Below are 25,746 nucleotides of genomic sequence, written 5' to 3'. Positions count from 1 at the left end.
ACTGCTTAATGCACCTGTTCAAAATAGAGCTTGCAAAATATCTGTTCCTTAACAAATAACTCAGGTAGACTGCAATATCATAAGAGAAGACACCTTCAAAGGTGTCATGTCCAAGACAAGCGGGCAAACAAGGCACATATATATCAGTGTTTTGCTGAATTTACCAATGATCTGAACTTTATTCCTTTATAACATCTTGAACATCTTCAATGTAAGTTTTAGCAGAATGCTCCGGTCTGTGACCCTGAAACGGATTTTGAGAAATTATACAGTATCTGAACTGAAATTTTCTGCAAATCCACCAATCCAATGTGAGCCTAGGTTGTTTCCAGCAATACAGTAAAGGATTTCCTTTGACAACTGTTTCATCTGCCATTTTTATTCACTTCTCCTCCAATCAACTAGCAACTCTAAGAAAACCTTGCATGGTATAAATTCTTTAAAATCCTTCACTCTACACTGTACAGTGTACCGACTGCATGTGATCAATATTTGAATAAATATGTGAGGGGAAAATTGAGTAGTGAGAAGTACACAATGAAAATTCTGTTTCTTATTTGTAGAACCCAAAGGATTCACTACATCAAATGCATCCTGTTTTAACACCAACTTAAGACAAGTTGGATCTTCCTGAAAAAAATTATTGGAAATAAACATCCTTACTATCACGCGAAGAGAACATCTGGTATGAAAATATCATTAGGATGTATTGACATGAGCCCTTGTCAAAAATCTGACTCCAGCATATGTTTTAGTGTTTAACACATAAATATGCAAATCATTCTGCTCTGTTCTCAGGCTTGAACATTTCTTCATACCGCTGGGCTCGAGGGTACACTGTTCTCATAGGCCCTGTGTGACAAGCTGAAAACCAATCCGATTTCTTCACTCTATCACAGATTTCAACAACGTCTTCATCTGATACTGGCAAATATTTCAGAAGCGAGCATAATCTATTCAGAGATATCTCTGATGTTCTGAACAATAGATGCTGTAATATGGAATGGAATGTATATACACATACACACATTTCTGTGATCCAAGCCACTGGAAAGACATATGTCCCCTAACAGTGTCTCCAGCATGGGACACACTGGCAGTTTTATGTATGGTTATGATACTATGCTCACTTGTGGAAGGAAATTCATGTTTTCTGGACATATAGGAAGTAAATGAAAATTCTTACAGTGAATACAGATTAACAACATCTAGCTCAGATCATCCTTTGTACCGGGTATTTTTTCCATTATTCTGATAGATCGCTACATTCGTTTAGACCAGGCGTCACCAACATTTTTCTTAAAAAAAAATAGATGTTTCCTACTTTGTTAAATCATTGTTGATAATTATTATGAGAAATCATTAACATGATCAGTGTCTTCACATAGATGAATATCATTAATTATTAATAATAACATAATAAAAGGTAAATTGAGCTAATTTGTTATTTCAAACTGGTAGCCCTTCACATTAATCCGTACCCAAGAAGTAGCTCTCAGTTTTAAAAAGATTTGTGACCCCTGATATAAACAAATTTCCCAGACTTGCTTCAGTTGCAGCTTTTTTCCCCAATGCATCTATTAGTTAAGCTCACAGCAATTCTGATTTATGATCATTTGCATTATATTTGTATTATATATGTAATAATTAATAATTCAATCGTATATGTATAACTCCCCCCCCCCATTTTCGCTCTATGACGACACATGGCGACAGGTCAGCTGTATTTAAACGTTAACAAACGCCCTCGTTTTCCAAAAGGAGGCTCCGGACGCGGCTTTTAGCCTGTGGAAAATGTACCGGAGTTCCTTTTGTTTCAGGTAAGTTTGGCGACGTTGAATCGAAATAATTACAGTTGTATTGGAATGTTAACTGGTTACAGTGGACCACGTCTAAGAGCGGAAATGGAAATGAGGCTGGAGACCACGTGGTGTTAATCGTCGCAAATGCAATGCGCTGATTGGACGGTTCAAATAGGTGCAAACTGTTAGGTTAGATTTCTGTTCCAGAACTGTATGTGATCTAATGTGATCTAATGTATAATTACCCCAATGTATATACACACACACACACACACACACACACACACACACACATACATACACACACACACACACACACACACACACACACACACACTATCACGAATAGTGAGTACACCCCTCGCATTTCAGCAATACTATAGAAATTAAACTTCGATATACTTTGGATTAGTCAATGTGCAGATTGTACAGCAGTACAGATTTACTTTCTTCTAAAAAAAAAAAAAAAACTCAACATGCAGCCATTATAGTCAAAATAGCTGGCAACAAAAGTGAGTATGTATGTCGTCTACAGCTGTATGTCGTCTAATGTCTTGTTCAATTCTCTCATCCTGACCACTGGATGTTCAACATGTCACCTCATGGTGAAGACTCTCTAAAGATTTGAATTGAGAGATCGAATTGTTGCTCTCCACAAAGATGCCGTGGCTGTAAGAAGATCAGTAACACCCTGAAACTGAGTTACAATACAGTGTCCAGGGTCATACAGAGGTTTTCCAAGACAGGTTTCACTCAAAACAGACTTCGCAAAGAAGCGGAGTCCCCGTGCTGTGTGTCAGGTGCAGAAGATGACTTTAAAAACAGACGCAATAGTGCTGCATCGTTGCTTTAGAGGTTGCAGAAGCGGAAGGTCAGCTTGTCAGTGCTCAGACAGTAGTTTTAAAGGCAGTCATCCCAGAAGGAAGCTTCATCCAAAGCTGGCTCACAAGAAAGCCTGCAAACAGTTTGCTGAAGACAATGTGTCCAAGAGCATGAATTACTAGAACCATGTTCTGTGGTTTGATGAGACTAAGATGACCTTGTTTGGTTTAGATGGTGTCCAGAATGTGTGGGGAAGTCCTGGTGAGGAGAACCAAGAAAATTGTGTCTTGCCTACAGTCAAACATGGTGGTGGTAGTAGCATCATGGTCTGGGGCTGCATGGGTGCTGCTGGGACAACATGGATCTGGGATTCAACGTGTACTGTGACATTCTGAAGCAGAACATGATGCCCTTCTTTCAGAAAATGGGCCGAACGGCAGTTTTCCAAATAATAACGACCCCAAACACACCAAAAAGATGACAACTGCCTTGCTGAGGAAGCTAAAGGGGTCTCCAGACCTAAACCCTATTAAGCACCTGTGGGTCATCCTCAAGCGGAAGTTGTAGAAGCACCATGTGTCTAACATCCAGCAGCTCTTTGATGTTATTATGGAGGAGTGAAAGAGGATCCCAGTAACAACCTGTGCAGCTCTGGTGAATTCCATGCTCAGGAGGATTAAGGCAGTGCTTGATAACAATAGTGCTCACACAAAACATTACACTTGGCACAGTTTTGGAATGTTCACTTGGGGTGTACTCACTTTTGTTGCCAGATATTTAGACAAAAATGGCTGTATGTTGAGTTATTTTTAGTTTTTTTTTTTTTTCAAGTAGATCATCAAATGTTCACAATTCCTGCATATTGGCTTTTGTAATACAAGTCAATAACATTTAGTTTTATCGTTCTTACTGATCTGGAATAAAAAAATAAAAAATAAAGAAATATATATATATATATATATATATATATATATATATATATATATATATATATATATATATATGGTTTTCAATATCTTGAAGGTCAAATAAAGGGTATAATTCCTCCAAAAAGGAACAAAGATATGATCATTGCAACCGCATCACTGTTTGAATGACGCAGTTCTGGATATTGGAAATACTTCATAAAACAACACAGAGGCAGGAAATAATATTGCTGAAATGATTAACCCTTTAAACTCCTAGAACCTGTCAGAAGAAATGTTTCGGAGAATTTTGTAATCGTAGTTACTGAAGATTCACAGTGGTTCATAAATAATACGCCTTAGAATAAAGAAAACATATAACTGTAATATAATATAAAGGTTATTATTATATATGACTGTTTTTTACACCTGAACGTGTTGTTAAGTGTGAGTAATCCCATGTTTAATAAGATTTTGAGTTATTTGAATAAGGCATGTTCTCCACTGGGAACTCTTCTCATCTATGTTTATAATGTACAGCTAGACTCTATCTTCTGTCACATGCTTACTCTCATTTCGCTTTTCATGCAACCAAGAGACAAAATTTTCTGTCTCCCCGAAAAATCTCATTGAGCTCAGGTAGATTATAAATGGAAATCTGCCAGTAAAAAAAAGACACATTTTTAAAGTGGTATGTTTGCCAAAGCAACATTTCCCAGCCTTAGTAACACTCTAGGGTTAAATGTCTTCCGCAAAATCCTCCTGTCTGTGATCTTCATAAGTAATTTGTATTCCTTCAAGGTCAGCCCTTGGTGCCAGATGGAGCATTAATACACTTCCCTGCAATGCCCCTCCCTCACTATATGGGACATGATCTCTTGCCAGCTACAGTTAAATTGAACCATGCTTTTCATAAGCTTTCATTTTCCCTGTTTTATTATTACTATTTGATGGAAACTTATCATTTCTAAGGAATCAGTTTATGTCATCTGTCAAATCACAAGCGATTTAAATGATCATTTGTCGTCTGTCCACCGTTTCCCTTTTGGTTTAAAAGGGCAATGATGTTCACACTGTACTGGATTACTAAGATTTATGTTTCTTTGATGTACCTTGAGCATTCAGGGGAATAATACCAATTGTTTTGCTTTTTCAGAAAGCCCAGGATGAACAGAAGACAGCAGATTTGGTGAGTGATTACACGTGAAGCTCATGTGTAATTATTATGTGGCGCATTTAATTGAATTTATTCAACAATTTATGAACTGGAGAGACGTATCTGAGGTTGTGGAACTGTGATATTCCTGAATTAGCACGCCATTCTGACACTGCTGCTATGTTCTACCTGTGGGTGTTTTTTCAGTTGTTCCTTTTGGTATTTCCACGTTTCATATATTAGAGATTTGTTTTTCGAGTCGTAAAAGCGTACGTTATTGGGTTACAGCCCTCATCTACAATGTTAAAAATCACGTCTCCAGTTCATTTGTGGATTCGTGAGGATTTTTTGCTCTGTACAAGACAACATTTTGAGTATTTTTCCCTCTGTGCTGTTTGCCGTGGCATCCCACTCAGTGCTGCTGAGCATTTTATGTTCTCCGAAGACATAAAAATTTCAAAATAAGGTTAGGTTTTCCTCCCTGGTAATAAGTAATTAACAGCTTGACAGTGCAAAACAAAAGCTCTATTCATGATAGAAAATTTAATTTAGTAATATCCACTAATAGTCCTATAGGAATGATGGAGAGAAAGAGGGAGAGAAAGTGTGTCAGTGAGAGACAGAGCTATTCAATGCAATTCCTTTCCTTTCGGCTCATCCGAATAACCACAGCACAAAAACAATCCACTGAGAAATGATTCAGCATTGCATAACAGCCTCAAGAGAAATGGCAATAAAAATGTTGCCTATATATGCAGGAGAATCCCTTACCTGACGATTTCACAGGTTACAGGCGTCCTACATCATTTTTACAATGTCAATTTTATTCTCACGCATTGAACTCGGAATTGTCTCCAGGAGTTTCTTGAGGTTGGATTTTTTTAAAGATTTGCATGAACTGTTTGTCTGCGGGTTTGGACGCAATATTAAAACTGTTGAGCACAAATCTATTACGCATCCATGCAGAGATATATGACATTATAAACATGATTGGTGCAGTAAGTAACACTGATTATCTCTTCTTCAATCGTACCTGTTTTTTGGGTGGAATATATTAGGCAGCAAGTGAACATTTCGTCCTCAAAGTTGACGTGTTTGAAACAGGAAAAATGGGCGAACGTTAGGATTTGAGGAGTTTGACGAGAGCCAAATTGTGGCGTCTAGACGACGTCTGGGTCAGAGCGTTTTCAAAACTGCAGCTCATGTGGGATGTTCCCAGTTTGCAGTGTCTATCAAAAGTGCTCTCAGGAAGTTCAGTGGTGAACCGGCGACAGGGTCGTGGGCGGCCGAGGGTCATTGATCACGTGGGGAGCAAAGGCTGGTCCGTGTGATCCGACAGACAATATCCTGTAGCTCAAACTGCTAAAGAATTTTATGCTGTTGATGCTCGATGGGTCAGAACTGTTTTAGCAGCCAAAGAAGACCAACACAATATTAGGCAGGTGGACATAATGTTATGCCTGATTGGTGTAGATATGTTCACTGAATGAGCCATAATCATTTCTTATTTGCTATAGTATTTAATGTATAATACTTTGGGTAATGCGCTATAACTTATGGTTTAATCAACATTTGTTTACATTTTGAAGAAAATTTTATAATTTTGGGATTAAAAAATATCATTAGAAAATGTGTACATGCGGAAGAAATACAGGATTCCAGCATTTCATCAAAGGCAGTCTGTCTTTTCTAAACACAGAAGAAGTCCATGACCTATATGAACAGATACAATAAAAAGGTCATTACAACACAACCTCGATGTCGTTCTCTAGTTGAGAAAAAAAGAAGAGAAAAAGCCTACTCACTGTCGTGGCCATCTCGGTGGTTTTCTTCCTGAAAATCTGTGTCTCATTAACATGGTTACTGGGGAAGTAGCCAATGATACCCATCTGGTCTACATAGCGCTCACCATAAACCTGCAGCATGGAAGAGTTAGGATTTCTCATTTATTATTCTTTCAATTATATCCAATTTTTAATTCTCACAGATGTAATAAAATAATTATACACAGCATAGAACATATCTCCTGTATATATGGAATACCTTAAGCTCCTTCAAGAACACCTGTATACTGCATGTATACACTGATCACCACCTTTATAAATAATACCCATGCAACTGAATATATTCATGCACTTAAGCATTGAGTGTCGGTTCCGGACGGTTCTGTAAGCAGAATAAAAATCCAGTTCTGTAGATGGAAATGCAAGAGAAGGTCAGAGCAGAGTGGCCAGATCGGTTCAGTGTGACAGGAATGCTGAATAAGCACTTTTTGCAACCGTGTTGAGCAGAAACGTATGGAGGAACGCGAAAGCTGTTGTGGACTTTTTTTCACGTTGACCTCCCCGTTTCTGGCTCACCTTACTCTCATTGTATTCATTATTTAAATTCTACCATTCATGTGTCCAATTTATTTATTTATTTGTTTGTTTGTCTGTTTATTTCCCCTCGTTTAGAATTTCTTTGTTGTTTTCTCAGTTATGTGTTTATCATGCTTATCATAAACCCACTATTTGGACCGTACTACTATTAAAGGTTGAATCTGTGAATCTGTGTTTAATGCCAAAGCCAACGTTGAGATGTTTTCCACACGTATTTTATCTCTTGATCAGTGACCTCTGTGATATTTAAAGCCGTTTGGATTCTAAATATGCGTTCAGACATGTTTAGGAATATATAATAACGATTTGTGTGCAGGTTTGACAAATAGTCATTACTTTTTTTTAGAAGACAGATCGTGTCATTACGCTATTTCCCATATATGTGTATCGAGGTGTGTTCTTTTCTCGCGTTGCTGTTCCCTGTTCGTGAAAGATAGCACCCTAATTCAATTATGTCTCTATCCAATGCATTATTCATGAGTACAGAGAGCCAACATATGCTCCTACCCTCATTTTTCAGCGCCTGTTTCTGTATCTCAATGTTGCATTGAGGGCTTATCGTTTTTTATAACAACTGCTTAAATGATGGTGCTGTCAAATCTAGCTTTATATGTGGTACGTTTTCCAGATCAATTGAAAGTCATTTCTACTATAAATTCTATTCAAATAGATAGGAAAAGCTTTTTTTTCCTTTAGGGAAGAAACACCAAGTATAGACATATCAAAACAGATCATAAAGTGAAGCCTGATATATGGAGAGAAATGAATCAGAACTGACAGCTGGGATGTCACAGTTCAGAGATACTCACACTGCCAGACCAGAAGACTCCAGCGCCATCTGCTGGCTTTAGTTTAGAATAAACATAGATCATCTGGCCTTTCTTCAGGTTGATGAATCGACAATCAGAAGCAATGTAGTCTTCCAGAGCTTGGGCTGCTGAAATGACATCTAGACAGGAGTATATATAGACAAACTGGTTCATCGTGTACAGATGGCTTACACATAGACATAAATCACACACATTTATATTTCGTTATTTAAGATGATACACTTACGGGAGCAATGTTTGTCCGCACATATTTTTCTGTCGGCCAGTTTATCCATAAAGACAGCATTCGCAGAGGGAAACAGATATCCAAAGAAAAGAATAATAACAACCAAGTTGTTTGATTTCTTCATTTTCAGGTCCGGTACGGTTTGGAATGAGATCTCCCTGCAGAATATCCTTTCACATAGAGTATCCAGAACAAACTTTCATAGGGATTGGAATTTTTGGACGAAGGGGGGAGACAGGGGTCTGTTTACTGAGCTAATATTTTTCTCATCTCTGTGAAATGGTCTCCTGTTCATACTGAATCGTATTATAAGTTATTAAAGGACCAGACACAGTCTAGACGGGGCTTGAAACTGTAACCCTTTGGCGTTGTTATGCTGTATTGATCTCTCTTTCTCTATTTTTACATACAAAGACATTCGTTTTACCCAAAGAAACAGTGATATCAGTGAATATCTTGTATAATTGTTGCTATGGAAGCTGGTAATCTCCCGTGAGTCTGCTTAGCATATAGAACTTTTACATAGTCCTGAAACTTCCAATGTTCTGACCATAAGAAAACAGGACTCAATTCAATAATTGATGATAGTAAAAATGTCGTTAATAAACATTGTTGTATAGCACGGTTTGCTTTTGTAGAAATTAAATTGCCAACTTAAATAAAAAATAAATGACTTTATTTAACAACTGTTCAACTCCACTTCATTTGCACAAAATGTAAAATCTACATGTATATATTGAAGCAGAAACTTTTATTCAGTGTGACTTACAGAAGTGTATTATCTATGTGAGAGAACATGTCTTAATGATAGTGCAGCCGTGACTGAGTCCACAGATACCAGCAAACTGAAACACTCCCAGAAACAGGAGCTGGAGTTGATAAATGTGTCGATACACATAAACTTAACACATTAACTTTTCTCTATTCGTTTTTTTAATCTTTGCATTCCGATACTATTTAATGAAATCTGTTTCAGGATATGTATTTTTAATAATAGTTTATACATACTGACTATTATAAACATTCAATAGTCTACAAACTGTATGTTGCAGTTACTGTACATTTGTTATTTAGAAATAGGTGGTGCTGTTGCCCATATACAGTGTGTGTTGCCTTACGCTCGAGATAAAATTAAAGGTTGTACTTGGTAGTCATAACAACAATGTTAGCAGTAATAATAAGTTAGTCTTATCTGGAATACAATAAAAGTTTATTAAACTGAGGCAGATTTTTACGGACATCAGTGTGAAAGCTGAAGGAGAGCGTGAGCATAAGAACCTTGGGAGAAACTAAGACTCAGCAGGGGGAGCTCATTCTCTATCACTATTACTACTAAGATACTATTTAAGTTACAGGTTAATAACAAGCATAATGAGATAGTTATAAGTGGAGTCTCTCACCTCTCTTTACACAATAATGAACCATTTGAAATAAAGACATAGATATCAGACAGACAGACAGACAGACAGACAGACAGACAACCAAACAAATAATTCACTATTGAAGGACAGAATGTCAAAAGATTTATTTAAATATCCACTAGTGTTATATGCCACAGTATTACATAAGCAGCAACAGTGTCATTTAGGAGAACATCTAGTTTGCTTCCCTTCTTAACAATGAAGACCAAGATAAATGATATTCCTAATAAAGGGAAACATACATGTAGCATGATGTGTGTAAAGCATACTGTATAATATAAACATGTATGAAAGTACTAGTTGTTGTTATTATTATTGTTGTTATTTTAAGTAACTGCTTTATCCTGATCTGTGGTCTGTGTCCTAATGACTTTTGTAAGTTGTAAGTTAGATAAGGTAATGTAAATGTATATTTACTCCATAAAGACAGAAACCTGGTCAAAGGATTCCATTATGTGTTTTGAATAAGAGTATTTTGCAACTGCACTGCAATCCAACGTGCACTTGAAACACATTGTCGTCACACAATGTCGTAAATGTAAACACATGCTAATATGTGACTCATATATGACCTCTCTCTCTTTCTCTCTCTCTCTCTCTTAAAGAGAAGAAACATGCAACATGATGTCAAACATAGTGTATTATGTGTATATATATATATATATATATATATATATATATATATATATATATATACACACATACATATATATATATATATATATATATATATATATATATATATATATATATATATACATAATAATGTATATATATATATATATACACATATGAAATATGAAAGTACTTATTATTATTATTATTATTAATATTAATAATAAGTACTTATATATAGGTATTCACTATACATTATGTATAATCTTTGTATTTTTCATCACCAGAACTAAGTGACACTGTTTTGTTTTCTTAAGAGTGAAACCAGAAGTTTTCTGAAATGTAATATTGCACTGAGATTGCTCCTTTTGACCTTTTCACTATCCAATCACATGCGCCGCCTCATGAATATTAATTAGGTGACGTAGCTGCTTCCGCAAACTTGACTTGTTTTTTTTTTTTTTTTTGTCCCCTCCCTCTGCTGGGGGACGCGGCTGCTCAGCTGGTGCTTTTTATTTACGTGGCTTTTCTTACGTGTAGTAATTTCTTTCTAATGTGGACAGTTAAAGCTACCGGGCGACGATCTGGGCCATGCGAAAACAATCGTTTTTATAAAAAGTTTAGCTGTTGTTTAACCTAGCCTAGCTCCATAATTAGGCGCTATTTCTTTTCTGCAGGGTCCGGAAAAAAATGGATCCGCGGGTATCGGAGATCTTCGGTACAAGTTCCGCTTTGAAAGCGGGCGCCGCTCCAGGAACCGGCTCGGCTGTCGTGGCTCCGAAGAAGGTGCTTTCAAAAAATAGTAGAAAGACAAAGAGCCGGTCGGGACGATACCCCAAATCGAGCAATAACCAGCCCTATCTACCTCCGGAGGTAAGCTGAGCTTCCTCTCTACATTACGGTATTATTAATGGTGACACCTAGTGTCAAATGATACACCATAACACTGTTTACATCTTAATTATGATCTATTACATTTTTATTAAAGATATGCACATGTATTGGTTTATAAAATTATCTTAAACTGTACAAAGATGCATGTTTGTGACCTTTGTACAATTAAAATGTCAAGAAGTCAAGAAGCAAAGGAAATCCCATTTAGTTTAATAGCTGGCCTGTGTGTGTGTGTGTGTGTGTGTGTGTGTGTGTGTGTATACAGTATCCAGTATCCAGGAAGTGTAACTGACTGTAGGTTATGAGTCCACAGCGACCCTGAGCAGAATGAAGTATATACTGAAAATGGTGTGTGTTTGTGTGTGTGTGTGTGTGTGTGTGTGTGGAGATGTAGACGTAGACAAAGTTCCTTTTGCTCTTCAGTTTCCTTAATCCGAAAAACTAACAGAGAAAGAACTGATAGAGAAATAACCCGATCTTCTCAATAGTACGAGTACAAAGTATGTCTACTACAACTACACAAGTGTGCATTTCCATCCAGCACAAGTTATAGTGAGTGTGTATCTCACACAGCTGTGTTGGTAAACATCACAAGTGTCAGACCAGACAGACTGATCACTTTGTTAGTCTGGGCAACAAGGAGAAGAAAAATAGAAGCATACTGTTTATACACATAGATCAATTTATTAAAAGTATTATAGTTTTAAATATATAGCCATTGGGAATACACACACACACCATTTTCAGTATATACTTCATTCTGCTCAGGGTCGCTGTGGACTCATAACCTACAGTCAGTTACACTTCCTGGATACTGTATACACACACACACACACACACACACACACACATTTACACCAAGCGGTGATTTAAACACTTCATCTTGCATGTTTTGGAGTGGTCGTAGGAAATCAGAGAACCCAGAGGAAACCCACACAGATACACAAACAACAAATAGAGACTCGATCTGTAATGCATCAATTCTAATCACTGCTGGTTACTTAGTTCAGTCAGATAACTTATTATTGAGGTGTACATTTTCTATTGGATTCCCCACACCCCCTGATTGAGAGAAGTTGAGAAACCTGAGCAATGTGTCTACACAGGTTTTTCTCTTTTCAGTGTTAAATCCTTTGTGTCCTGGCCGATTGTTGTTGCGGAGTGTTGCTCATAGGCAGGTGCTCGCTTTGTGATCTGGAAAACTGAACTGTGCCAGTTATTGGTTTAGTCTCATTTATTAAAGTCTTTGTGCTTTTTTTTCAGGTTGAAGAGGGAAATATAGAGTATAAGGTAAGGGTTTGTGACTTTCTTCTTGCTTTCCTATTCTCTCATTTTTCTCAAATTACAAAAATCGGTGAATAGAAAATTCTGACGATTTGTACCTGTAATAAGTGAGGCAGATGTTTGTCTATTAACAAATGCTAGAAAAGCACTTTTGACCTTTTCTAGAACGAAAATCTTTATGAAGTTTTTATGGGTGGTATATTTAACTAACTTACTTCCTTAATCAGACCGAACACATGACATAAAGCGGTTATATATTGTTTTTCCAACGGTGTAATATTTTTTATTGAATCATAATGAGGTGTATGTATTATTACAATATTCCATCTGCTCTCTATTTTTAATCCCTATATATTTTAGTAATATAATTTCTAACTTTATACCACAGAATGAATGATGCATGTTTGAGATTGTCCTAACCTCCAGTTTTATGACTTTTATGGCTCAGCTAAAACTGGTGAACCCTACGCAGTATCGTTTCGAGCACCTGGCAACACAGATGAAATGGAGGCTGCAGGAAGGCAGGGGCGAGGCCGTGTATCAAATCGGCGTGGAAGACAATGGCATGCTGGTTGGATTATCTGAGGAAGAAATGAGAGCCTCACTCAGGACCCTCCATATGATGGCTGAGAAGTATGACCTTACTTTATACTTTTATATGATTTTTATAATGATCATGATTGGGCAGCTTACAGTACTATAAAGTACCAATAATCAGTCCACAAGCTACTGTTAAACACTTATGTTGATTGTCCATACCTTCTGTGGTGGTCTCTCAGGGTTGGTGCAGACATTACTGTTCTCAGAGAGAGGGAGGTGGATTATGACTCAGAAGAACCACAAAGAATTGCAGAAGTCCTCGTCAGGAAAGTGCCAGATGACCAGCAGGTGAACGCTCATGTCGTTTAGAGGCCTGTATAGATGTGGTTTGGTCTTTGTAGTGCTGTTAAATATGTTTAGATGATTAACAGCCAGGAAAGTGATGATATGATTATACGAGGTGGTATCAAAATGTTTCCAGACTAGTTTTATAACATGCCAACAGATGGCAGCACAAGGCTGCACGCACAGTCACAGGGAGCACCGAGCTTCGTAAGTCGGGGCGCCAAAAGACGTTTCTCAATGGAAACGATGTGATCTCACTTCCTCACCCACCCTACTCACCAGATTTGGCTTCTGTGGACTTCGCCCACTTAAATCGATAAATAAATTGCTTTCTTGTAAAACCGAGAATTTTTAATACCACCTCGTACACTACTATCAGAGATCTCTGATCTCTACTGAAGAGTATTACAGTTTTCTAACGTTTAAATGCGGTTGTGTTTGTAGTTCCTGGACCTACGGGTAGCGGTGCTGGGTAACGTGGACTCTGGGAAGTCCACTCTCCTTGGTGTGCTCACACAAGGGGAGCTGGACAATGGCAGGGGCAGAGCACGACTGAACCTCTTTCGACATCTTCATGAGATTCAGACAGGCAGGACCTCTAGTATCAGCTTTGAGATCCTGGGTTTTAACAGCAAAGGAGATGTAAGGGATCTTGTTTTTTTGTTATTTATTAGTTGTCAGGCCATTTGCTTAGAAACTGTATCTTTATAAGCATCAGACCAGGCTATGTGTTGATCTGAGTGGAATTGAAGCATTACTTGCCTTTATCACGTTTTCCATCATGCTGTTATGTCGTCCCTAATGGTTATAACAAATGGCAGGCGGTGAATTACAGCGAGTCGCGGACAGTGGAGGAAATCTGCGAGAGTGCCTCAAAAATGATCACCTTCATCGACTTGGCTGGTCATCACAAATATCTGAAGACTACCATCTTTGGCCTTACCAGCTATTGCCCTGACTTCGCCATGCTGGTGGTCAGCGCAAACACCGGCATTGGTAAGACCGTCGTCTCGTTGCTGTGTCTATTTTAAAAAGGAAATCTGTCTAGACTGCAAGAAATGCAACCTTCGACAGATCTGGGTTAATGTGACTCGGTTAGCAGAGCGCGTACTGATAACTTCGATAAAAGTGTAAAGGAACACGATGCAGCCTTGCAATATTTACATGCGCTGCAGCCTTATTACGATCAACCAGACTGCAGCTTCTCAAATGTAATGTTTATTATGCAATAAGGAATGCCCTCCGCTCCTTCCACACCCCCTCGTCTCTCAATATATCCTAGGCCGCGCTGTTGCGGGTAAGACGTGGGCTCTCGGAAGGTGGAGGAATGGAGTGGAGGAATGGCAAGCGCTCAGTAATTCGAACCCTGGCGGCCCAGTGCTGACTCTGAACACGAGACGAAATTAGGAATAATGAATAAGGGAGTTTGAACCTGGATTTCACGTTGGTACAAACTGGAAAAAAATATCTCAGATGATGATGTATTGTGAAAATTTGTAATCCTGTCAATTACAAATATTTAAATAGCAATGTGGTTCAGACCGAGAATATTATAACCTTATGCTGGATGGTCACATTATACATAATGTAGCATAGAAAGTGAGCTTGTGGTGTCTGAGACTCAGCTCCATCTGCAGTAAGAGGAAAGAATTATTCAAAATGCAACCCCAAATCAGAATTACTGTACAGATATAGCAGGCGGTAATCAATTCTACTCCTAATAAAATGATGTCGGAACCTTTTGTTCAAACATCAACGTCTCTCAGACTTTCACAGAGCTTTTTTAGAAGACCCATGAGGAAAAATGGGTGTAAAATGGTGTTAAAGGTTAAAGGTGTAAAAAACCAAAGGGAAAAAATTTCAAATTATGTTTTGTTTTTTTCCTCCCTACATGTTTGCATAACAAAGTTGTGGTATGAGCTCAGCAAAACATCTCTGACTGAAGTATGAGAAAATACTATATATGGCAAAAAGCTTCTCGCAAAGCATTAAACGTGTCCGTTCATCTGTTCTTTTCATTTCCACGCTTGTTTTAGGTTTAAAAAATTGACTTTAGTCATTTCTAGTTTGCAATATAGCCTTTGTTTTATATATATTGCTTTTTTTTTTGCTTAGTGGACAGGTGTGCTCTGTTCTAAAACAGGTGTGTTCAGTGCATTACGGTTTCCCCAGGGATTCGAAATAAAGTGCGTCTTTTTGCAAATTCTACATTCTACAGGAAAGAAAAAAAACGTATTACCGTTTTGAACTGTTCAGGCCGACCTTCCATCACGAGGTCCCACTTTTTTTTGAGTCTCATTCCTCTGTCAGACATTCTAGAATAAAAAAAAATTTGCTATTAAACGAACATCCACACAAATATTTTTGAGCTTGTGCAGTTTGCTACAGATGCGGTTTGCGAGCTCTGAGTAGCATGCTCTCTGAACATCCAATCAAATGACGTGAAAATGCTGACATTATTGGACGCCTTCTAGAGGGCCTCGGATTGGCCAAATCGTAATCTCTCTGATTAAAGCAACAGCTTTGAACAACACAGTTTATCCTAAAAGAGAGCCAGCAGGTTCCGACTGTGATTAGACTGGGATTGAGAATAATTGTGTACATATTCATGGATAAAAATCTATTAAAACATACAGGTGTAACAGATTATGTGTAATTATTTCCCCATGTGAAGTGAAAAATTAGGTGTATAGTGTAAACGTCTTGTGAATTTGCAGTGGGCACCACACGGGAGCACCTGGGTCTGGCCATGGCTCTGAAGGTGCCGATCTTCATCGTGGTCAGTAAGGTTGACCTGTGCACAAAAGCCACGGTGGAGAGAACTATACGTCAGCTGGAACGCGTCCTCAAGCAGCCCGGATGCAACAAAATTCCACTGGTGGTGAACAGCAAAGACGATGCAGTGACCTCAGCTCAGCAGTTTGCACAGTCGCCGAGGTACAGAGAGCTTTTATCTTTACGCACAATAAATCTGAACATAAATCTGCTCTGATCAGAAGTGTTCTTATTATTAGAACAATTAGAATCAATGCTCGGCTTTCTCAGACATTTTACACCGTTCCACCGTCCTTTATACTCCGTCCTCATTCATTTTGTGTCTATGTTGTTGATCTTTTTAGTATCACACCAATCTTCATGTTGTCCAGTGTGTCTGGGGAGAACCTGGACCTGCTCATGGTGTTCTTTAACATCCTACCTCCTCTCAGCAACAGCAAAGAGCAAGAGGAGCTCATGCAACAGCTCACAGAGTTCCAGGTTTATAACATTTTATATAAATATTTTATCCAGAGTGACGTACACTTCTCATTTATACACCTGAGTAATTAAGGGTTAAGCATTGGCAGCATTTGGGAGCTTAGTGGTGCTGGGATTTGAACCTATAACCTTCCAATCAGAAGGTTAAGATCTTATCCAATGAGCTACACTATGTTGCCAAAAGTTTGCGGACACATAGTCATAAGTATGTTATTTGCCATTTGAGCATCGCATTCCACATTCAGTCCCAATTCGCTCTTCTAATTCCCTCCACTCTTCTGGGACGCCGCTCCACTAGATTTTGGAGTGAACCCAAAACTTTGGTATACTGCATTCCAAGACATCTTGTACAATTGTGCACCTCCAGCTATATATTATATTGCAATATATTGCAGCGTTGATTTCTCCAAGCAAATACTGCACACGTTCATATAATCTTTTTAAATAATTTGATTCTCTAAACCCTGTTTTTCTTTGTCCTGCAGGTTGATGAGATTTACACAGTACCTGAGGTAGGGACTGTAGTAGGTGGAACTCTTTACAGGTAATAATATATAATATTATAGGACAACATTTTTAATTGTAGAAGGTGAAGTGTTTTTTTATTGATCATGTCGTCCTCTTTTCACGGCGCAGTGGTATCTGCCGGGAAGGGGAGCAGTTAGTGGTAGGACCAATGGATGACGGGCAGTTCTGCAATCTCACCGTGTGCAGCATCCAGAGAAACCGATCAGCATGCAGAGTGCTTCGAGCGGGACAGGCAGCCACGCTGGCACTGGGCGAATTTGACCGTTCGCTCTTACGAAAGGTTTGTACGTCCTTCCGCATGATGGTTTATTTATTTTTTTATTTTTGCGCATTCTTGCGTAGACGTAATTTCATTTTACCTTAGGGAATGGTGATGGTCAGTCCTGAGATGAATCCCACCATCTGCTGGATGTTTGAAGCTGAGATTGTGCTGCTCTTCCATGCCAAGACTTTCCACAAGGGCTTCCAGGTGACCGTGCACGTCGGCAACGTGAGACAGACGGCCACAGTGGAGGCTCTGCAAGGGAAGGTGAGAGTCTTCATCACCATCTGGACATGAGTACAAACCCCCCCACACACCAAAGCTTTGAAAGTTAGGGATAGATGCCATTTTAAAGAAAGATAGAACACGTTTCACTTCTCTTCTTGTCTGTCAGGAGGAACTACGTACGGGTGAGAAAGCAGTGGCACTGTTCAAGTTCATCAAACACCCAGAGTACCTCAAAGTGGGAGCCAAGCTGATTTTCAGACACGGAGTTACCAAAGGCATCGGACAAGTCACCAAACTGCAGCCATTATCCCAGTACCAACACCAAGCGTAGAGTCTGAGTCTTACTCGAGTCTCTTCTCACTCAGAGAAAACATAAGCACAGATATACCAGAATCCACCATTCATTCATTCATACTACACCTTTTGTTTTTACCAAAGCCTCTCTCTCACCGAACTAAAGCATTTTTTTAAATGAATCTTTTTCTATTCTGGTTTATAGATTTTTTTATTATTATTCAACTATTGCAATAGAACCACAGGAAATGAGTTGATCCTATTTTTAGTGAGTGCAGCGGTCACTATATCAGGGTTTGATTTGAAGTAGAAGATCCGTAGTTCTTGTCTGTATGGATGGACATGAAGCCAATTGAATTGTTTTTTTCAAAAAAAAACAACCTTAATGCTGCCATAGTTTGACTTTTGCCTTCAAAGACTCTGAGCTGTGAGTTCATGCTGCAAAATACAAGCAGAGTAAAGTCATGAGCTCCCCTACAAAGTAGCATCAGGTGTGTTTGGAAATCAACTCCGCAGCTTGGCAGGTCTCCAGGTGAGGCATCGGTAAGCTCTTAGTATAAAACAAACGATTCTTCTCATGGGCTTCAAGTCTAATCCTCTACAGCCAATGTTCTTCACGAGTGCACTGAAGTGTAAGGTGTTAAGTCTTTTCAATGGCAGCTACAACGGTGACCTTCTCAACCAACTTTTACAATGAAACGCCAGCACTGTTCAACGTACTTAACCCTGCTTAGTCTGTGTGGTCTCCTGTATCCGGATTGGCCGATACGAAACGAGACACTCGTACCACCGTCTCTCTCACTGCCTTACCATCTCGTCGGTTCTCTCGTTTTCGAACACAACTTTGGACGACCTCGTCCTGTTCGCAGTCACGTCGATTATGTCGATATTCTCGCCTACACTCAAGTGCTTTAAGTTGCTCAGGAAGTTTTGCGTGTTTCTCCTTCACTTTGACCCCCAGATCAAGCGGAGTAGACTTCGTCCTGAGCGGCTTCGAGATAAAGAAAACCCGTTTCCTGCAAAAGTATCTGCGCTGCCTTTTTTTTTTTTTTTTTTTTACCGATTATGCAAAATGTACCGCAGGATCTTTTTTTTCTCTTTCACCAAATTATTCTGTAACTATCTTCCAATTTTCTCTAAGTTACTGATACCACAGTGATGAATCGAGGTGCTCTTTAGGTAGTGCCTTATGTCCGACAAACTCCTTTGGCTGCGGTCAGACGTCGAACCCCAACCCAGTTTTGTAGCGTTTTTCAACTCGGTGCTAGTCGCTGCATAGAAAGAGGGATGTGCATTAGTTTCTAAAGCCTGATGATCTACAACAACCAGTTTATGCATGTCAAGTTCTCTTGTGTATCACATTCAGGCACATGTAGTAAGTTGTTGTAGTATTGTTTCACTTGTGCAATTTTAGAAGTATGAACAAAAATTATTTTATTTGGTATTTAAACCAAATGGAAAAATGTAAAGAAAAGTTCAGTTTTCTCTTAGGTAGTTTTATCCGTTTTTCTATTTTTGATGCGTCTTTTATTTTCAGAGGTTGCTGAAAAAAGACACTGGGGGGAAAAAAAAGGTTTTTTTTGTTTCTTAATGAATTTTAGCTTTACTTTTGGTAAACAAATGTTTAAAAAGAAGTTTGTATATTTATGGTGTGTATATACAGGTAAATAAAATGTTCACAATGATTTGCTCGTGGTGTTGTGATCTTTAATTGGTGTATAGTATAAAGATATTCCATATTGAGTCCTGCATAATGTTTATATAGTATAAAAAAATGGCCAAAAGTATGTGGACACCTGACCGCCACAATTTCCTTTTGTTTGTATTAAAGGAGCCCAAATGCCTTGTTTCAGATCGATTATTCAGTTATCTTCCAAAATCTTCTCAGGAAAGTGAATAAACATCAGGAAACATCTTCCCAGCAAAGGGAAGGACTAAATCTGGAATGAGCCGTGTAAGAAAACATGTCAACTGGTGATGCATCCACAAATGTTTGGTCATATATTGTACAAAAAGAAGTGCATGATGAAACAGGCTGTCACACTTTCACTGAAACTGAAAGCTGATGTAAGGAGTAGCAATCGCATTCCAACACTGTGAATATGAACAGTGACCAATTCATGCAAATACAAAACAAATCTGTTTGTTACTCAACTCAGAACAATTGCAAATACTATTTCGGACTGCTTTAGTGTGATGCTAACATACAATGTAGTTGTTGTATTCTTGAGGTTTGGATTATCTGATTCATCAACTGGATAGTGAATGTGTTGCACATCTGGAATTGGTTTTTAGGCATGTAATACATAGAGACTAGAGGGATTTTACACACGTGTATAGTGCTCCAACTGTCATTAATTTACCACAGAATGAGCTTTTATTATTATTATTATCGAGAACCCTACCACTATTGTCCCTAGAAAAGCACAGGTAAAAACAAACCCAGAAAAATGTCTGCCTCTTTGTGCTCCATTTAATACGATTCAGATTTTTTTGTTATACTGCACTGCCCTCTAGTGGACACTACTCCTCATTAACAATAACGAAAAACAAACATATTTATTAAATTGATTATTATGAAGTAATGTAAATTGTAATGTAAATAAACAAACGTCTTGTGATACCTGACTTTTCCAGACACTTGGTTTTTCCCCAAACTTACCTCAACGTTGAAGGCACACAATTATACATGATGTCTTTGGACTAGGAGACCCAAACCTGTTCCAGAATCATGGGTCTGAAATGTGTAGCGGATCTCCTGCTATAGAGCTCTGACCTCAACCATGCTGAACACCTTTGGGATGGATTGTTGATTGACTGCTCCACAGGTCTCATCACCTCACCTACATCAGTACCTGATTTTGCAAACAGTGAATAAATCCCCACAAAATGTAGAGGAACATCTTCCCAGAAGAGAGGAGGTTATTGTAAGAGCAAATGGGAAACTAAATGTAGTAAGTCATAAAATATTTATTTAGAAAAATGTAGATTTATATACAATTATGGACAGTGATCTGTGATTTATAGAAAGTGATTTTTAAAATAGTTAAGCTTTCTTGAAGAAAGAATCCAGAGTGATGGAGTTGTCTAATGACCTTGCTCTCTTAGCCTGAGGTCCAGCCTGAGTTCTGGGTCTGCTCTTCTCACGCGATGACGATGCCGTGTCCATGACCGGGGCCGAAAACAATGATGAAGATGACGTGGAGGAGGAGGAGAGGGAATTCTGCAGATCGAGTGCATAGTGAAAGTCGTTGTGTTCCGGGATCTCCCACATTAACACTTCCTGTCCGCAGCGCTCGCAGGTGTGAAAGTCCTCGTTTCCATGGATCTCTACGCGATTCTGTTCCCCAGCGCCGGATAAAGCGTGTGAAGAACCCTGAGGAGATCGTTCCGCCTGAGATTTGTCTTCTGTGGGTTCTTCTACAGGTTTCTCTAGAAGGAAGCTGGGAGGGGTTTTCCACAGAGACTTTCTTTGAAAAAAAGAAGAACGCGACACACTCGAAACTGCTGCCGCTTGCCGAGGAAGCACGCTGGCTGTACCTTCAGGAAGGTTCTCCGAGGAACACAAGGCGACGGGTTCCTTATCTGTCAAACTTTCATCCGCTTTCCTTTTTTTCTTTTCGGCAGCTTTTTGAAAAAGGGCCTGGATCCCGCTGGGTTTCTTGGGCGTCGTTTCTGATTTAGGAGCTTCCTCGTTTGGTTTTAGACACGACTGCGTTGAGGCGACATCACTGCTGAAGAAACTAGAGATTCCTCCTGAGGAGCTCTCATTGAACTTACTGGCAGATAAGTGGAGACAAGTGAGAGGAGGAGACCTATAAAGAGAAAAAGGCACAGCGGATCATATATCGGATTTCCAACCTAAACATCTACAAATGAGCTCGGACTTCGATCAGACTTGGTTTAGGTGTTGAAGTCGGCAGTGTTTTTGTGGAAAGACAGAGCAGAGAATGAAATAGGAAATGCGATGACATCATTTCTATAGAACTTCTCAGGACCGCTCTGGTGTCCTCGGCTGAGTGACGAGCTGCTCGAGGAAGACCAAGCAGATGAAAAGTCCACATTAAAACACGACTCACCAGGCTTCCTGATGGCTGCCAGCAGCATTAAGGCTCTTAATGATGGCAAAGCTGTCAGAGGAGATCTTCGAGGCCTCGTAGCGCGCTAAAGCAAAGCAGCGGGAGAAGCTGATGGGCTTTTTATCTCCAGGCTGACGAACCCCCACAGTCAGCAGCTTAGCAACTCGGCCATTCTACAGAGTCGAGGAACAACATTTCTGTATATTATGACTTTGTGTGGGAAGTCATGAAACAGCATGAAGAGAAATGAGCACTTACCATCTCTTTATCTTTATTCAGCCGTTCCTCCAGCTCAAGTGCCAGCTGCTGCAGCCAGTGCTGAACCTGGGGGGGGAAAAAAACTACATTTACGCCATTATCCAGAGTGACGTATATGATGCTGACATTCCGATTTGAAGCACGATGCAAATGTTTGAAAGGAAATTGTTGTGATTTCATAAACGTAATAGTACCTGGGTTTTTGTAGCCAAAGCGGATTTTCCCTGAAAGTTCTTGCTGCAGCCGATGGATTTGGGAAGCTGCCTGGGTTTCACCGGCTCAAACTCGATACCTCTGCACAAGTCGTACAGCCACGACCTGAACATACAAAAACACATGGACTTTCTTTCTTACTGCTCATGTTTTACACACATCCCTTAATTCTGATTAATCACATGTACTAAGATTCCTACCCAGTTTTCTCTCCGAAGCTTTCCTCCAGCTGTGCACGTGTGAACCGAGTGAGCTCTCCGATATTCTCCACTCCCAGAGTCTCTGTGATGGACACGCCCAGTTTCCCTCCTAAATTGCGACTGGAATTAAAGCGCAGGAACAAAGAACATCATACACCATGTTGAAATATAAATACCACCCAGACTTATTCGGGAATATTATTACATTTTGCTGATGGGCAGAGTCATGAAGAGTTCAGACACCGATCCGAGAGGAAGCACGGTCTGACGGTTCGGCTTGTTGAGTCCGCACGCCAGCTTGGCCAGGACCTGCAAAACAACAACTTTTTCTAAACTTTGTTGCTTTGGAACAATAATACATTAAATATTACTACACAGTAAAACAGCTTTTTATTTGTGTCATGTGACTTGAAAAAAAAAAAGGAAGTGAATGTAATATATTATGCATTTAAAATAAATAAAAATAATTGTGAGCCAAATGGGCATATATTGATCAAATATTATAGTAAGATAAGAATGTGCCAAAAACCTGTTTTACAAAAGAAAAGAAAAAAAGAAAGAAAAATAAACAGGTAAACAAATCACCTTGTTATGAGAAATTCCTGCAGAGCAGCGGAATCCGGTGTCCTGCTCCACAGCAGCTCTCATTTCCTCCACGATCATCGCTCCGACGGCCAAACACACCTCGGCGTAACCCGAACATCCTGGTTGAAAGCAAGAAGGCAGCGTGTGGAGCCACTGCTGCAGTCCCTTCAACCTCTGCTCCTCTACACACACACACACACAGACAGACAGACAGACAGACAGACAGACAGACAGACAGACAGACACACACAGACAGACAGACACACACACACAGACAGACACACACACACACAGACAGACACACAGACACACACACACAGACAGACACACACAGACACACACACACACACACACAGACACACACACACACAGACAGACACACACACACACACAGACAGACAGACACAGACAGACACACACAGACAGACACACACAGACAGACAGACACACACACACACACAGACAGACAGACACACAGACAGACAGACACACAGACACAGACAGACAGACACACACACAGACAGACAGACAGACAGACAGACAGACACACAGACAGACAGACACAGACAGACAGACAGACACACAGACACACACACACAGACACAGACAGACACACACAGACAGACACACACAGACAGACACACACACAGACACACACACAGACAGACAGACACACACACAGACAGACACACACACACAGACAGACACACACACACAGACAGACACACACAGACAGACAGAACAGACAGACAGACAGACAGACACACACACAGACAGACAGACACACAGACACAGCCGTTTCAGCAATTTCAAGACATTTTAATATCGCAATGAACTGTAAACATTTCTTCTGCAAAGCACCATAAACACACCTTTATCCACTGGAAGATCTTCCAACTCAGAAGCAACAGGAAAGCCTTGGATGTAAGTGTTCTTCAGAAGTTCTTGGTCTATCTGAGATACTTGCAGATCTTTTACTCTTTTCTGGACGCTGCTGGTGAGGTCCATGTAGGCTTCGTCAATGCTGGCTCTCTCAATAACTGCAAATCGAGACATGACCTCGATCACTTCCACGCTGGCCTCCCTGTAGCTGGTGGCACACAAAATCCAAACTTTCAGCACAATGCAAAGTTTTGATTACTCACTTTTATTAAAAAAAGCAAATGCTCACCAGGTTAGATCAGCTTTCCCATGAGACTCTCGGACTCTCGCCACCTGAAGATCTGGACACAGTTTCTTGGCATCATTTGCCCACATGTTTCTTGTTACACCATGAGCTCGGGCTTCATAACTGACTGCTATGATACTGAAATGAGAAAGAAATTGTGTAGGATTTTTAATATCTAATTAATCATCAAAAATCAATCTATTAATTGATCATTTTCAGCTCACCCTCCTCCTTTCCAGGTTTTGTATTGAGCCACGACACAGGGTTTGTTCTTCAGCTTGGGGTTAAACCTCTGCTCCACCTGCACATAAAAGCAGTCCATATCCACCAGGGCCACGACCCTCTCCTTACCCACCTCCATGGTGTTTTACAGGTGAGTACACCTGAGATCTGAGCAGAAATCAGCACGCTAGAACATCAACCACTCAGACATCACAGAGGAACTGCCACAGGAGCAATCAGATCCATCAAACAGCTGAAGGATCAGCATCAACTTCGCGCCTTCACCAATAACTTCCGCCTTGCCTCTTCCTCTTCTTATTCGTTGAACTAAATAGTGTACAATTGCACCACCTATTGGACTGGAGAAGAGTTCAGACGTCCATTTTTTTTTTTCCCATTCTGTTTACCAAAATATGGAGCAAGAAATTAACTTATATACCTGCATTTATGATTGAATTAACACATATACAGATAAGAATAAAAAGAAAGAGATGTAAAAAATGCAGAAATAGCCTAAATCAAGTCAATGCATGGAAAGTGAAAGCAATATTTCTATCATTATTATGATTTCATTATTTACTATGTTTATCAAATAAAACAGCAATTAATTATTGCAATTAATTGATTTAGAATTGTCTTGATTACACACATATATATCATCAAGACAATTTTAATCAATTGATTGCACAAGAATTAATTGCTGTTTTATTTGATAAACATAGTAAATAATGGAATCATAAATGTATATATATGACTAAGTAGATTGGTGATGTGGAGATGCTGCAGTAGTGCCTGCTATAAAAACTATTTAGTATTCAATCAATTATATTATAATAATAAATAATAAATCAGAACAGAAAAAAAATTATGTTGCTCTCTACATGTTTTGTACTATAAAAAAATCCACTTAATTAGCATTGAATAACAGCCTGGTCAAGATATACAGTATTGTACAGTATAGAAGCTCATTCATGTTATTGTGCAGTAATATCTGAATATCTAATTATGATATATTAAGTATAAGAAGGTATTTACAAATGTATTGTAGCATTTCAATTATATTAGCATGAAGGAAAATCTAAGGGGCAATACAAACTGTAGAGTGAAAAGTGTAAGATATTACTAAGCTTTAGATATTAATATGAATGAAATCAATATATGAATCAATGTGATTCATGCATCATATAAAAGATCAAAAAGGAAGGCAGACTGCCACGTGCAGCGCCTCACTTG

The 25,746-nt window shown here is 39.2% G+C and overlaps 3 protein-coding genes and 1 long non-coding RNA gene across 4 annotated transcripts; 1 reads left to right on the top strand and 3 right to left on the bottom strand.

Annotated features, from left to right (window-relative positions):
* The first annotated feature begins 1,763 nt into the window (after positions 1–1,763).
* On the top strand, positions 1,764–17,970 carry gtpbp2a (GTP binding protein 2a). The gene is made up of 14 exons (XM_046877434.1): positions 1,764–1,820; positions 4,686–4,718; positions 10,836–11,031; positions 12,316–12,342; positions 12,785–12,969; positions 13,116–13,224; positions 13,666–13,863; positions 14,043–14,217; positions 15,939–16,158; positions 16,341–16,476; positions 16,962–17,020; positions 17,113–17,284; positions 17,369–17,533; positions 17,661–17,970. Exons 1-14 carry the CDS (start codon positions 1,795–1,797, stop codon positions 17,823–17,825), a joined length of 1,866 nt encoding a protein of 621 aa, XP_046733390.1. The 5' UTR covers positions 1,764–1,794; the 3' UTR covers positions 17,826–17,970.
* LOC124403726 (otoraplin-like) lies at positions 6,210–8,485 on the bottom strand. Its single transcript, XM_046877446.1, has 4 exons — positions 8,123–8,485; positions 7,876–8,015; positions 6,491–6,601; positions 6,210–6,398 (listed from the first exon to the last, which is right to left on the bottom strand). The coding sequence occupies exons 1-4, from the start codon at positions 8,244–8,246 to the stop codon at positions 6,375–6,377; spliced, it is 399 nt and encodes a 132-aa protein (XP_046733402.1). The 5' UTR covers positions 8,247–8,485; the 3' UTR covers positions 6,210–6,374.
* Positions 12,781–15,932, bottom strand: LOC124403733. The gene is made up of 3 exons (XR_006928934.1): positions 15,461–15,932; positions 13,096–13,279; positions 12,781–12,917 (listed from the first exon to the last, which is right to left on the bottom strand). It is a non-coding gene; the product is annotated as an uncharacterized LOC124403733 (long non-coding RNA).
* Positions 17,971–20,738: 2,768 nt separating the features above from the next.
* polh (polymerase (DNA directed), eta) lies at positions 20,739–24,829 on the bottom strand. Its single transcript, XM_046873385.1, has 10 exons — positions 24,516–24,829; positions 24,295–24,429; positions 23,996–24,213; positions 23,124–23,305; positions 22,744–22,847; positions 22,539–22,658; positions 22,320–22,443; positions 22,126–22,191; positions 21,868–22,040; positions 20,739–21,603 (listed from the first exon to the last, which is right to left on the bottom strand). The coding sequence occupies exons 1-10, from the start codon at positions 24,650–24,652 to the stop codon at positions 20,835–20,837; spliced, it is 2,028 nt and encodes a 675-aa protein (XP_046729341.1). The 5' UTR covers positions 24,653–24,829; the 3' UTR covers positions 20,739–20,834.
* Positions 24,830–25,746: the final 917 nt, after the last annotated feature.

Source organism: Silurus meridionalis, chromosome 2 (assembly GCF_014805685.1).
Source record: "Silurus meridionalis isolate SWU-2019-XX chromosome 2, ASM1480568v1, whole genome shotgun sequence".
NCBI lineage: Eukaryota > Metazoa > Chordata > Actinopteri > Siluriformes > Siluridae > Silurus > Silurus meridionalis.
The sequence above is the reverse complement of the archived record's forward strand: the minus strand, read 5'-3'. Positions and strand labels throughout refer to the sequence as shown.

Excerpts from the sequence above, each read along its gene's own strand:
- gtpbp2a (XM_046877434.1), top strand. The coding sequence starts at position 1,795 with ATGTACCGGAGTTCCTTTTGTTTCAG. Across the intron at positions 12,343-12,784 it reads AGGGAAATATAGAGTATAAG|CTAAAACTGGTGAACCCTAC; the intron begins GTAAGGGTTTGT and ends TTTATGGCTCAG. Across the intron at positions 17,021-17,112 it reads GTAGGTGGAACTCTTTACAG|TGGTATCTGCCGGGAAGGGG; the intron begins GTAATAATATAT and ends TTCACGGCGCAG.
- LOC124403726 (XM_046877446.1), bottom strand. The coding sequence starts at position 8,246 with ATGAAGAAATCAAACAACTTGGTTGTTATTATTCTTTTCTTTGGATAT. Across the intron at positions 8,016-8,122 it reads TGCGGACAAACATTGCTCCC|ATGTCATTTCAGCAGCCCAA; the intron begins GTAAGTGTATCA and ends ACTCCTGTCTAG. Across the intron at positions 6,602-7,875 it reads GAGTCTTCTGGTCTGGCAGT|GTTTATGGTGAGCGCTATGT; the intron begins GTGAGTATCTCT and ends TCCATGCTGCAG.
- polh (XM_046873385.1), bottom strand. The coding sequence starts at position 24,652 with ATGGAGGTGGGTAAGGAGAGGGTCGTGGCCCTGGTGGATATGGACTGC. Across the intron at positions 24,214-24,294 it reads GGGAAAGCTGATCTAACCTG|CTACAGGGAGGCCAGCGTGG; the intron begins GTGAGCATTTGC and ends GTGTGCCACCAG. Across the intron at positions 22,041-22,125 it reads TGAATAAAGATAAAGAGATG|AATGGCCGAGTTGCTAAGCT; the intron begins GTAAGTGCTCAT and ends TCGACTCTGTAG.